Source organism: Lycorma delicatula, chromosome 1 (assembly GCF_047948215.1).
Source record: "Lycorma delicatula isolate Av1 chromosome 1, ASM4794821v1, whole genome shotgun sequence".
NCBI classification, from domain to species: Eukaryota; Metazoa; Arthropoda; class Insecta; order Hemiptera; family Fulgoridae; genus Lycorma; species Lycorma delicatula.
In genome coordinates this window covers 201,752,873-201,768,419 of record NC_134455.1, presented here as the reverse complement: position 1 = coordinate 201,768,419, position 15,547 = coordinate 201,752,873, and the positions used below count along the sequence as shown (strand labels likewise).

Here is a 15,547-nt window from a genome sequence, read left to right as displayed (position 1 = left end):
AATTTTGAACTACCACTCAAGTGATTTTTTATTTCTTGTTTTTTTTAATGACACTGGTTTATATTCTTTTTTAGAATACGTTTATTTTTTACATAATTATAACTATTTTTTTTTCTCTACTGATTATTGTAGATGCAGATGAAGGTACTTGTGTTCCCTGTGAACCCAATTGTGCTGGCTGCCAAGACAGACCTGATCATTGTACTAGCTGTGACCATCATTTGGTGATGTTTGAAAACAAGTGTTATGCTGCTTGCCCTATGTACACCTATGAGACTGATGATTACAGGTTAGGATACAGTACTCATTTTAATCCTAATTCAATATTTTCTTTCAACATATTGCAGTGAATTATTATTATTATTATTATTAATATTTTTATATCTTTATGTTGATTATTGCTGTGCTTATTAATTGTGCATTTCCTTTGGGGCTACTTTGATGTAAATTTTTTATATTATTCTATCAAATTTTTATCATGCTATATAATATAGTTTTATTGAACATCCATAGTGTTGTTTTTCTTATTATCTTGAAGCTAGTTAAATTTTGATTTAATATTTTATTTACTATAAAGTTGGCTGTAAAGCTTACTTCTCTTTTTTTTCTGTGTATTGTTTCATACTCACAATTAAAGATTTTACATTAAAAAAAAATATATTTTTTTTATACGGTGAAAAATATGTTTTTTATATTGTGAGTTTCAGTTATTCATAGAAACTTACAGTCATTTTTATTGCTTTTCAAATTACTGCAAGGATTAATATCTGAAAAATTTCAATCTTATTTTTACCTTTTGATCCTTTCTTTTTTAAATATTATACTATTTATTAACGACTGTAATGAATTATTCTAATTACTCCTAAAAAAAAATAAATTTTCAAGAAAAGAAATATATTTTTCAGGTGGTTATATTTATTTTTATCCAGAATATTATTATCTAAATTATTAAAACACTACTCTGATATTTTGACAGCATGTTCTCTGAAACTAACAGACTGATTTCTAATGCAGTTTTCTTTTAACTATAACTTTTAAGTCAGAAGATGTGCCATTCCAGTAAGAATTTTTTTAAAACATTATTGACCACCTGTTAATAAAAATATTGAATAGCTTGCAAACAAAAAGCTTATAGCTTTTTGTTTGATATCAGCGATAAAATAATCGCTTATAAGTTTCCTTGTGGCAGTTTAGCTGGTCAGTTTCAAAATTTATATGAATTAAAGTTATGTCATTTATTAATGTTAGGGAAAATAAAAATTAAAAAAATCAATTAGTGATATAAATACTGAAAATGTGACTATCTGTGAGCATAACTAATGTGTGTTGATCACTTTATGTGATAGCAAAAATAAATTTTTCATTTTTTTCCAAAACTAATCAACTTAACTTTAAAAATTAGTTTTAAAGGTTAGGCTGTAAATCATTCATCATTTCTGTGTTTTTCTATATACTTAGGAACAGCTGCATTAGTATATTCCCTCAGTCTGTTTCTACTACTAAATTTACGACTTCTTTGATTTATATATTTATTTGGTTATTCATCTTATGCCTAAAGTTGCCTCACATTTGATTTCCATTGCTTGGAAAAGTACCTTTAAATGAATAATTAAAAAGTCATTTAAAAGAATTATATATTTCAAATGCTCTGGACTGAATGACTGACAATATAATGTAATAATATGAATTTAGTAATATGATGGATGAGGCTTGTAATGATATATAAAAATTAAAATGATGGGAATTAGATATTAGCTATTTTTTCAGTGTTTATGTATTATAATACATTAAACTTATACATAAGTTTAATACTCCATCAAATTCTTACGTACAAGTGTTCACATTGCAAATCCTGCTACACCAAAACAATAAACGTCATTGTATTTAAGTGTTTTACTAAATGTAAAAACAAATTTATTTTGTAACACTGTATTGTTAAGACTGGATTTAAGTAATAATTATTAAAAATCTCTCTTCTGTTGAAAATGATTATTAAGTGGTCTATATCTTCTGCTTACATATTTTTGTCTTAATCCATCACATTTAGTTTTTATTTTAAATTATAACAACTGTTCACAAACGAAAGTTTTTTTTTTATTTTTTCTAATAAGATCAAGATTAAAAAAAATTGGTAACTAATAATGATAGCCCCAATATATTTACTGAAATTCTAATTTAAAATGAGACTCTGTGAAAATGAAACTAAAAATTAGACCTAAACAGAGATGTTTATAAGTAAAATTAGATTTTCGACAGTAAGGTTCGTAGTGTTGATTAGCAAGATAAAATATGATAACACTTTTAATTATTGAAGCTCTTTTAGTAATTTGAAATTAAGATGTTAAATACTTTATTTATTTACAGAAGTTTCAATATGTATTAATCTTATATATATTGTATTAAATCTGAGGTTAGATTATGCCATTTCCAGGATAAAATTGTCTGTATTTAGTTTTTTTAAATTATATTAAAACAGTTTATACTTGTTACAGATGTTCTCCTTGCCATTCATCCTGTGAGACATGTACAGGTCCAAGTGAGTCACAATGTGTAACATGTCGTAGTGGTCGCATGGCTTTGGATGGAGTGTGTTATACAGTTTGTCCGGATAGTTATTATGCAGATAAAAAACGACGTGAATGTATGAAATGTCCAAAAGGATGTGCAACATGTAACTCTGCTACTTGTCTTACATGTCTACAAGATTATTCACCAAACAAAAAGGGTCGCTGTATTAAAACTGGAAGTTCTGCTTGTGGACCTAGTATGATAATGTTTTTTGTTCACATTAAATTAAAATTACATGCATGTATTTGAATAATATAATAAAACTCATGTTGGCAGTTCCGAGTTGTTAATCCTAAAATATGATAATCTAATTTAGTTAAATTAATTTATCTGATAAATATTTCTGTAAGGATTATATGTTTCTTTTTCATTTAACTTTCAAAATACATATACATAAACTACCCATAATTATTTCTTTTAAATGAGGTACATGTTATTGTATTAATAAATGAGATGAACTGTAATAACTGCACTCCAAGACATATTACTTCCAACTCGGATTACCAACTACTCTTACACAACAGTGAATTAATCAACTACTCTTGATTAGCAACATATAGTGCATTAGACTAGTATACAATCTTGTGATGAAACAGGCTGAAAGCGCCTTACTGCTTCACTCAAAAACATTACCTCTGCGTAAATAATGTTAAAATAACAATCCCACCTAATAATATAAATAATAGTACCAATATCCTAGTAATATGATACTTGCCATGTCGTAAATCACTCCTTAATCATTTTAAAAACTTGATTTTTATTTTCAGAAATGGCAAATTAAAAAACTTTTGATTATTTTATTATATTTCTGTACATTAAATCTAATTTTACCATTTTTTTATTTGTTAATAAATAAAAAATCTTAGCTAAATTTGCATCATATATCAAAATCTCTGCAAGTTCACTATTTTCATTGGAACTGTCACTGTCACATTTTATAAATATAATACAATTTTGTCAATATGACCACACCTTATACGATTCTGTATAATATATATCACATAATTCCATATAATATAATTCTGTCATTTCATCTACTAAAAGTTTTAAATAATCAGGTTAAATTTATTTTACTTTTTCACTGAAAAGTTTCTGATCATCTTCATTCAATTTATCAATTTTGATTTTGGTTAATTTTTGTCTTTTCATAACTGACTAATTCCATCTCGATTGGATTCAAATCAGGATGGTAAGGTGGAGGTTTAAAATACTATAAGTAAGATATTATTATTTTTTTTTTTAATGTATAAATTCAATTTCTTACAATTTTTTTAAAAAAGAGGATAGCTTGCTGCATTGATATTAATAGTAGTATCATTAAAAAATAAAGCTAGTGATAGCAATCAAATCTGATTTGACTTATAATCATAAGTCAGCATATCTGGAGCATTTTTCCCCTTATTAAATCTTCATGTTGTTCTCAGAGAAGATGCTCTCCCGCTTAATGTTTCTCTCTTTGGGAAAATAAAAGATTTCAGATTACAGAGTGTATATTAGTTATATTAACACTACAGTAATAGTGTATATGTTACTTTCAGAAACTTAATTTATGAAGAAAATCACTGTCTTTATTTCCCAGCTTCATAGAGCGCCAAGCAATATGCATTACTACCTATAACATATTGCATTACATTTGACTATCGTAACTACTACACATAACTTGATAAAAACTAAAACTTTATTATTATTATTAATATTGATTTTATAGAAAAATTTTTAATATTTTAAATATTAACTGCCATAATTATTAACCACTGTTCAAGACTCCTGTTTAGGAGTCAAGTTAATCAAAAAACAAGAGTGAAAAAAACAAGAAAAAGACAAATGGGTATTATTCACAGTAACAGTATAGCTTCTTATGAAAGTTTGCAACTTTTCGTTCTGTAAAAAAAAAACATTCACTAACATGAAAACCAGTAATAATCTTTTGTTATTTATTTTTCTTTGTATAAAAGTTATTTTCACTATTAAGTATTCATAAATTGACAATGTTTTTCATGTTTTTAATATTTCTCATCAAGCAAAATGTATCCACCATTTTTATTCTTCTTCAACTGCAAGCCAACTTACAATGGTTTTATAAAAAAAAAATTATGTTTCATCTATATTTAATCAGATGACGCAGGATTTATCAAAAGGTTATAATGAAAATACTTTTTAATAAATTATATATATAAATAATAGAATATGAATTACAAAATCTGATGTGGATACCACATGGCTTCCTTGTATGCCTTTTTTCTTTTACTTTTATTTTATACCCCTCCCCTGAGCCGGACCCCCACAGTTAAGTATAACACAGTCCAAGGGAGTGCCTTTTAACTCTAATGGGTCTTCCCACCCTCCAGCTGAACATATGGCAAGGCAAGTCAACCCGCCGGTTGGATCTTTTACTTTATGCCTGCCTCTAACTCCCAGTGAGGAGACTCCAGATTCAGCAATGCCATAACCTTCATCCCCTCCCTAGGGCTGGGTTTAGTAAAGATGTTAAAGTTAAAGTTAAAGTTTAAAAGTATCAAAAAAGCCCAAAATCCAAAAAAATGGATTTTGGGCTTTTTTTGATACTTTTGGTCCAGTCAGTGGCAATCAAAAGGGAAGGTGTACAACTAGATGTTACAACAGTCCTAAATCCAAAATTTCATCATTCTTTGGCGAATTATTTTTCACTTGTGTGAGATTCATATCTCCCTACATACAGATGTCATGCCGAAAGTTGTCAAAATGGATATTTCTGTTGAAATCTGAAAACCGAAATTTTTTACGATCATAATGCTTCTTTTACTTCATATAAGGAAGTAAAAATTATTAAAAAAAAACGAAATTAAATGTACTGTATATATGTTTATATATATATATATGATTATTAACTTAAATAAAATTTATTTTCATCTTGAGTGAATAGAATTAAATATAATAACAAAAGATATTTTACTTAAAAATATTATCGTAATTAATCTCTTGGGCCAATCAACTATACAAATTTATAAATTAAATTCACTACGTTTAATTTAGAATTTTCTCTAAGCTTCCTCAGGTGTCAATATATAATACACCCATTATACAGAATAAGTATGATTTTTTTAAAATTACATTAACATCTATGTTGCCTAATCTGGCTATGTCCATTCTATTGTTGACAGCATTTATATTTTTCATCATTTATGTTATTTCTAGAGTGGTCCTATATAGACTTACGTTTCATTCATGTTATTTAAAATTCACTATTAATGAGATACATTAATTTTCATTTAAATTAGGATTTTAAAAATTTAAAGATCTTTGGCTTCAGTTAGATTCACACTCGGCTCTTGATGATTCAGTGGCTCTGTACAGTTCACACAACTCCTTACAGATGCACTTGGCTTCTGTCGGCATCACTCGGCTCTTTACATTTAACTCGGCTCCTTTCAGATGCACTCAGCTCCATACAGTTCAGACAGTTCCTTTCAGATGCACTTAGCTCCTGATGATTCAGTGGCTCCATACACAGTAAGCTCCTCACTTCATTCAGGCAGTTCTAATCCAGTCTTTGATGGGGCTACTACAAGTCTCGATAAGTACTCATCAAGTCTTATTTCACTCATTTGTGTGGTGTAATTTATTAATACAATAAACTTTCATAAAGATTTACAAGTTATTAATGTTGTACATATAAATGATATTTACAATTACAATAAAATAATTATAATCACAAGAACTCAAAGATTTAATTTATTAAAAGAATCAGCACCACTTTTCGACAGGTCCTTTTATGTGTTTTTTGTTTAATATTTTGGTGCTGTTGAAATCAAACAATTGTTTATGTTATATTGTGTGTTTTGTGAGCATTGTCACATCCTTTTTCCTGTATTTATGAGCTTCTATTCTTTTTTTAAGGCATTGAAATATCTTTCCAATATACACAGCGTCTTTACACAAAATACTACATTGGCTTGTTGATTTTTTCTATTGATGATTTTAATCTAGATAACAGACTTTTATTTCAAAGGTCTAAACGGCTGTATTTTCATCATTTGAGTTAGCAGTTAGGTGTTACTGTTATACTTGTTATATAATAAGTATTTACCGTGTAAATTAGAGACAAGGTCCAGTACAACAGTAAATTTCAATTCGTCATTTAACAATAAGTCGATATCGCTATCTAATTTTTTAACTCTAATTTAATTCTTAACCTTTCACATTTTAAGATGTGTATGTATCAGGATTTCTGATAAGTACTGTATTTATTTGAGTACCCCCCCACCATCGCGATTTTCTGGACCGAAAGTCTAAAAAAAAATCGAGTATATACCAATATTTTAAAGTGCAACAGATATGATAAAAAAATACGTAAATACGAAAATATTCAGAAAGTAAAGTTTTTAATTTGTTCATTTAAATTACAATATTAATATTACATTAATAATTAATTAACGAAGTACTAGTTTAGTTCAGATTCAGTAAGCCAGTAAAACGAAAAGAAAGTATGATGTTGAAAAGGACCATTTCAGTACACTTTTTAATATATGATTTTATGTTTAATTAATCACTGTTACTGTTTGTAGAAGAGTTACCAGTAGTCTCCATGTTACTCTGTCCAAGGTGATCGTCTTCACTACCAAGTTCATTAATATTCCACATTTTTAAAAACTTTTTCTTACTAATTCCGTGGGAAAACCTTCCCAAGCATCTTTTATCCAAACACAAATCTGATTAAAATATGGGCATTTGATTCTTCCTGTAGGTGTGAGAAAGAAATTTTCATCACCCATCCATTTACTGTACAGTTGTTTTAATGCAGATTTGAATGGTTTATTAATGCAGACATCTAGTGGTTGCAATAGAGATGTCAGTCCGCCTGGAATTATTACTTGGTCTGTCATACCCTTTTTTAAAATGTCTTTCACTTTATCAGTCATATGCCCCCGATAACTATCCATTACTAGCATACCGGAATTTTTTTTATTAAGTAAATCTCCTGATCGCTTTTGCCATATACACCTGATCCAATCTAAAATTAAGTTTTTATCCATCCAACCTGATTCCTGTGCTCTGATAATAACTTCATTTACCTGTACGGTAGCAAATAGCCTTTATCTTTTCTAAGATTTATTATGTATTTGTGAAAATGTAATATTTTTTGTTCGTAAGCGTCTGAAAGTTGTTGAGAAATGGTCGTCTTTCGTCTTATTGAGAAATCATTTCATGCAAAAACTCATGTTATCCATCCATAACTTGCTTTAAAATCAACTTTATTCAATGATTTAGTGATTTCACGAGCATATGATTGACATACGTCTGTCGTGGCAGCATAATCGCATTTCCTTTTTTACATAACAGAGTCATACAATTTTTTTTCTACGTCTGTGTATTTTGGTTTTAAGCCACGGAAAGCCCTTTTATTACTAGTGCCTTTCACCAGAAGTTGTTTCTTTTTTCGCCAGTCTCGAATGCAGCTTTCATCTACATCAAATTTGCTTTGCCACCCAATTTCCAATTTTTTCAGCGTCTTCTATAACATGCAGTTTTTCATTTACAGTAAAAGATTGTAGACGCTGTCCTTTTGTACTCATTTTAATGCCTTAATTAAAATAAATCACGCATTAAACTGCACATAACCGTCCACATATACAAACAGTACAATGACTATGGCAAATAGACAAGACGACAATGGGTAACTGATACTGTAACTGTAGTGTCATTAGAACCAGGTGCAGCCTAAGCAGAATGAATCAGTTTTATAAAAATACCGTAACTTTGTTCCTATCGATAATATGAACAGGATGTTAATTATTAAGGATGTATACTGTATAAGCGGCAACCGGTATTGATAAAAAAGCCTAATGTAACTATATTTATATGATTGAATTTAGGTACTTACAAGAAAACGTTTTCTTTACATAAATTATCCTGGCTAAAGGCTAAGTTTCAAGTAAGCCCTGCACCCTTATTTTTTCTCTCCAATTCCAAGAAAAAAGTGCTGGGGGTACTCAAATAAATACGGTAATTAGTATCAATAGCGCGATACCACCAAGAATTTATGGTCTAATAAAATTACATAAAAATGGTTATCTTATAAGACCTATAGTAAACTGTATACAAAGTCCAACGTACAAGCTATCCAAATTTTTGGTTAAAATATTACAATAAATAATCAGAAAAAATAAATACAACATCAAAGATTCATGGGAATTCCACACACTTATTTATAAGCAAATAATACCCACACACCACAAATTAATTTCGTTGGATGTAGTTTCATTATGTACCAGCATTCCGAAGAATTTAGTGTTTGAAGTGATAAAAGCAAATGGAGTAAAATTGAAAAAATAGCTAAAATTAAAAAAAACAGAATTTTTAGGATGTATAAATATTTGCACAGATAATATATATTTTAAATTTAAGCATAAATTATATAAACAATGACATGGTTTATAGTAGCGATGGGGTCACCAATCTCAGGCTACTTAGCAAACCTAACTATGGAATACTTAGAAAATAAAGTATTAGAAAGATTAAATACTAAGGTCTCATTCTATAAAAGATACATAGAGACATTCTAGTGTGTGCACATGAACAGGATATTGATTTAATATTAAAAGAATTTAACCTACTTAATGAACATATACAATTTGCAAAGGAAGTTAAGATTAACCACAGTATAAACTTTTAAATTAAACAGTAACTCATTTCGAAAAGAAAGTATCAACAAAATGGTATATAAAACTAACATCTTCAGGCAGATCCCTCAATTTTCTATAAACACAACCAATATAACATAAAAAATCAGTAGTCAAGAATATTGCAGAGTAATAAAGTTTGCAATTCCCGAAGCTAGACCAAAATATATAAAAAAAGCAAAAGATCTATTAATAAATAATAATTATCTGGAAAATATCTTAAATAAAATATTTAAAAATACAATTTGTAAACACTATAGTAATATATCAGCCAACCATCCTAATAAAAATAATAAGAGTGAGAATTATGTTGCATTAACATATGTTGTAGATCAGTCTGAATAGATTAAAAAATTGCTACAAAAGGATTTTGCAATAGCCCATCAAAATTACAGCAATCTGAATAGTATGTTTTCTAAATTAAAATCGCCAGTAGAAATAAATCAACAAGCCAACATAGTATACAGCATTTCATGTAAAGATTGTAATGCTGTGTACACTGGACAAACATCTCAATACCTTAAAAAAAGAATAGAAGCCTATAAATATAGAAAAATGGAAGCGACAGCGAACACAAAATACACAATAGAACATAAACACTCATTTGATTTCAACAGCACCAAAATATTAGAGAAATAACAAAATACACATAAAAGGACTACTTTAGAAATGATATACATTAAGAAAAATACAAATGCTGTCAACAATAGAACGGATATAGCCAGATTAATCAACATATACGTTAATTTAATTTAAAAAAATCATATATTTATATTATAAATTTAGTTTTAAAGGAAAATAATGTTTAATGCTTGTAACTTTTGAAAAAAATATGTCCATTGTAAAGGTTTCAATAGACAGGAAATAGCAATCAGGTTATATAAAGAGATACATATAATTATCTAAAGATAAGATGAATCATATGTGAGTAGAGGCATCTATTACAATGAGGGTGGGAACAAAATATTGTTACCTAGAATAGGTTGATCAGTTAATTTCTAAGTATGCAAGAGAATTCTGTATAATGAGTGTAATTGCATGAAATTTTGATTTAAGCAAAACTTGATGAAAGTGTTTGATTTTCTCTCAGAATTGGTGAAAATCATGTTGGTTAATAAAAGAAAATAAAGATCTTACATGTGGAAAAATAAATAGAATACAAAGTATATAACATTAATATTTATATTCAATTTTTTTTCCATTTTTCTTTATTCTCAATAATGTTCAATGTTAATAATAATAATATTTAGGAAACTTTTGACAGATTTATTAAACAAAGCAAGAATTAATTAGTAAGTCAATATATTTTGACTATAATAGTTTAACAGTTCACAGTTATGACAGAGCTGTTTTTAAAAAACAGTTTTGTCGCCAAGTTTTTCCTTGACTATCCAGTTAATATTTCCTCATAAAAAAATACAGCTTAATTTTTGTTCTTTAAGAAAAAACTAAATTATTATCTTATTCCGTAGTCTAAGTTCTTTGCATTCATTTAAGAATAATTTAATTTAACATAATTTAAAACATAAATTTAAATTTATAACGTTTTAAATTTCTGTTTTATTTTTCTGATTCTTAGTAGAAGATTTTTTAAAAGATTTATCAGGAAAAATGAAAAATATTCACTTCTTAAAAAATAGTACTAACTTATTCTGTATATATATTTTATATTTTGTATTTGTTAATTTTTAGATGAATATTTTGGAAATTCCAAATGTGAATCTTGCCATTCATCTTGTGAATCATGTGACGGGGCATCAGCTGGTAATTGTTTGACTTGTCCAAACCCATTGTTACTAGAAAACTCATCTTGTGTAGCTGCATGTTCTGTTGGATTTTATTCTGAACAGTCAGTTTGTATACCTTGCTTGCACTCTTGTACAGAATGTGTCTCAAGAATTAACTGCACTACATGCATGACTGGATTACAGCTTCAGAGCGGGGAATGTCGAGCAACTTGTGCTCAGGGGTAAGTTTATGATTAAGTATAAATCCATTTTGAATTAAATGGTGTAAATTTTAGTTTAAAAACCTTTTTTAATTGATATGTTACAAAGTTTTAATTAATTCATCAGAACATAATTTTTTTTTTTTTCAGTTATTACAGCGATGTAGGGACGTGTGCTAAGTGTTACCTCAGTTGTAATACATGTAGTGGCCCACGTAGGGATCAGTGTGTCACATGTCCCCGAGGTTGGCAACTTGCTGGTGGAGAGTGTCATCCAGAATGTCCACAAGGATTTTTTATGAGTAATTTTGGATGTCAGAAGTGTCATCATTATTGTCGCACATGTAAAGGTATTTGATTGAATTGTTTTGGATATAATTCTTAGAGAAAGCTAAGAAATAACATATTGTAATAACTTCTTCAGAAAAATAATTATGGTAACTAATAACCAACAGTAATAGTATACTTCTGTGTAGAAAATGAATTATGATTTATAAAAAAAAACTTACTTTTGTGTTATTAAATCTTTACTAATTGAGCTATTGTGATCATTTGATTTTTTATATTATTTGGAAGAAAATGCACATTCTTTTTCTGTGTTAATTTTAATACTAATGTTTCATTCAGTTAAGAAGTATCAGTTTGTTACGGTGAATGTTGGTAGAACTGGCTGAATCAATTTTCCACTGTTGAGTCACCTGTTGTGCCACTTGCTAGGTTTTAACATCTTCCTCACACTTATTTTGTATCTTATTTCAGTTAATGTAAAGGTAAAAATATGAAAATATTTTCAGTGTAATTCTGAACATTTATTTCATTAATGAGCTAGTTTCTTTTTTTATGTAGATTACATATCACAGGATTGTTTCATTACTAAATGAAATGGCTTTTCAAAAATTATACTCTTAGATTGTACTCTGGTCATTCTGTAGTATAGTTTTGAGGTACACAGTTTTTTATGTTAACAGAAAATAATATTAGTATAGATTACTACTTGATTAAATCTAATCAATTAATTTATATATATATATATATATATATTTATTGACCCCCAACTTGCTAAATTATCAGTGTGAGCACATGCATGCACGCACGCATGCGCATGTGCGCGAACACACACATACATACATATCTCTGTGGCACTCTGATAGTTTAGCAAGCTGTAACCAATAAATTGTTTCTATTCCTGACCTTTTCTATATATTGTTTCCTACTTAGAAGAATATTATGCCTATTTTCTCCAGTTTTGTAGATGAAGCTCAAAATCCACAGTCAAAACTTTTACATAGATATAAAAAGATTAATTAATGTAGGTAACTTTTTTCTGGAAACCATTGCATCTCTCACCATTTCTAGATGAGTAACTATTTGCAAAAAAAGTTGTTCACAGTCAATATCTAAAACTCAGTCAATGCCTGATTAAATTACAAATAAAGAAAACACACCTTACTTTTGTTATTAATTTTGCTTTTGATAATCTGAAATAGAAAGAATTTTAGAGATTGTATTATTAGTATTGTTTTGTAAGAATGAATTAATATGATTGATAGGGATGAAAGTTCAGAGATTTAAATTAAAATTACAGCATTCTTGGAATTTTTTATTTTAATTATTGCATTTTGTAATGCTGCATTTCTATATTACCTGCTTAATACAGTTGCATACATTTGTACAGTCTGATGCTTATAAAATACAGTTACAATCAAAAGTTATTCATGCAATAAGTTCATAAAGTTATTCACAAAATTCAAATTGTTCAACGTGCAGTAGATGTAGTTAAGTTAACTGTATCTGCTGACTTTGAATTACAAGTGTAGTAGAGAAGAATGTATCAATTTTTTTCTTTTCATCTTTTATAACCGCATAAAATTACTTTAGTCAGTTCACTATCAAACTCTCTTTGAAGGAATTGTTCGGGCCTTGCCATCCTCCCAGTACTTTATCATGTGTTGCTTTCTGGTGTTGAAAATGTTCATGTTGTGAGTTTTAAATTAAATTTGTGATTGTGAAGCGAATGTTTTTGTCCTTGATTTTTTTGTTTAACTTTATCTTGTCTGCAGCGTCTTTTGGTGTAAGGCCAATTTCCTTCAGATCCTCTTTTATTTCTCTGATCCATCTGTATCTTGTCTTGGAGTTTTTCGAGTCAAGATTGTACTGTAACCAGATGTTTCAGAAGTCTCAAATCTTGCAACCTCATGATGTATCCAAAGAATCGTAATCTCCTCTTATGCATACTCTCAGTGATGGGTTCTAACTCTTTATATATGACTTTGTTGGGCACAATCATCACTGTCTGTCTTTCTGGTACTTTTTGTTGATGCAGTTTATTCCAATTCTTCTTTAGATTTTCTGAAGTTTATCAGTCATTTGACTGTTCATTCAGGTGGAAGGGTGTCTGTGCTACACATGTTTTCCAGTTTTATAATTGTATTGTAATGTCTTATTTTTGTGTTTATGGATAGACTTTTTTTTACTGTAGGTGTTTCAGGTTAATTTTTGCGCTTTAGCTAGTTTGTTTGTTCTTGTTTGGATTGAGGTTTTTTTTTGGTTTAGGTTGTTTTTTAGTTATGTATCCATTTATAATAATCAAATAATATTTTTGTATTATTTAGTTTATTAATCCTGCACAAAGGATGTAATATTTATAACTTTTTGCCAGTACTTTAAATAATTATTTCCTCTCTTTTGCATAAGTTGGATTTAAATTTAATAAGCTTCTACCTAGAAAGAATTACTTAAAAATTACCGGTATCATCAACTCTTAAAATTACTGCTTTAAGTTAATAGATTAAAAATACACTTAGCATTCCAGAAAGTTAATGTTAAAATTAATTGGTTATTCCTCTGATGAAAATAATGAAAAATGTTCACAGAAACATGGATCATGAACCGCTTTGTATTCTTGTTATGGCTAAGGGAAAGTTTTGCCAGATTTTTGCTCAAACAGTAAATTGAAGCTATGCTGAAGTTCTTGGGGTACAAATTTTGGTATAATATTGATAGTTTGATATTTATTAAGCTTGAAAAAATTAATCCCAGAAGGCAGATCTGTATCTTTGGTAGTGTCTGAAAATATTACAGTTTTTTTTAAATATAAAAAAGATTTTTTTTTTTATTCAGTTGTCTTTTGACTCTAATTTTTTGGGCTTGTGACAGTTTTCTCAGAAACTATTTGAGATTAAATTCTCAGATTCATTTAAAAACTTTTCAAATAAAAGTACATCAAACTACTGACATTGCCCCATAATTTGCGTTCCAAAAATATCAGTATTTACTCATTTTATGATTAGGACAGAAATCAGAGTAGAATTTCTTTTGCTAACTGTAACTCAAAAAACAAACTGCTTCTGGATTCATGTATGCAAGAACTTCTTTTTATTGTTTTAATCTGAGGAATACTCCTGTAAAATTTAGCTGGAACCTTTTAGAATGATCTGTATAATTTTAATTAAAGATATACATAATATTTTTTATATTAGATATATAATATTTTATTTGGACCTGGGAAAGATAGTAACCAGCATTTCCTTACAATCCGAAGATTCTGCAAAACCTGGAATATCTCCAGTAGTAGCATCCTAAAAATTAAATGGTATGAATTAAGGTAAAATGCCAGTAAACAAAGCCTCATTTAAACCATCCCATTCTCATAATACATCCTATTTAATATATCCCATTTAATACATCCTACAAATCTTAAAAGTTAAATGCCTTTGGGTGCAATTTCATTTCTTGGCATTGGCAATTTCTCCTGGCTAATTACCTCACCAATTGAAGCCCCTTAAAATTTAATTAAAAATGAAATAAAAAAAATTCATCACTTAAACAGTGATTTTTTTTTTAATATGTAGGTTATGTAATGGTTTGACTTATTTTACATTAATAAGACAAACATCATCTAATCACCAATGCATGCATTGGTGATCAGAGAATAATATAATTTCCTACTCACAGATCAGTATCTCATCACAGAGGGGTAATGCCATCTGTGACACATGCAAGAAAACTACAGAAGGAGGTTAGCCTTATTGTTCAATTAGTTGGTAGATGTATAGGGTTTTCTTCAAATTACGCATTAAGATATGAATTGAAGAAGATAAAAATTCAAGTTTTATTGTAAACTTTATATGTTAGGCTAGTCTGCTTAATTATATCTGTGTTTAAGAACAAACAGCACACCTCAGTGACTTAAGCCATACAGCAATGGGGCATTAGATGACAACAGTATAAAAATTACTGGCATAGAACAAGGATAATAAAGATATACATTAGTACTGTATCCAATGGAGCTTTTTAAGACCAAACATGAGAGTTTGTTTAAAATGTTTGCTCAGTATAATTGTAGACAAAGAAGATGTTTATGTTAAAAGAA

The 15,547-nt window shown here is 28.5% G+C and overlaps 1 protein-coding gene across 1 annotated transcript in view; it reads left to right on the top strand.

Annotated features, from left to right (window-relative positions):
• The window catches only part of Fur2 (furin-like protease 2), a 605,551-nt gene that overhangs the window by 562,018 nt on the left and 27,986 nt on the right, over positions 1-15,547 (top strand). The window contains exons 14-17 of the mRNA XM_075370714.1: positions 133-289; positions 2,493-2,764; positions 10,920-11,196; positions 11,326-11,525. Coding sequence (XP_075226829.1) covers positions 133-289; positions 2,493-2,764; positions 10,920-11,196; positions 11,326-11,525 — 906 coding nt within the window. The remainder of the gene's footprint in view (positions 1-132; positions 290-2,492; positions 2,765-10,919; positions 11,197-11,325; positions 11,526-15,547) is intronic.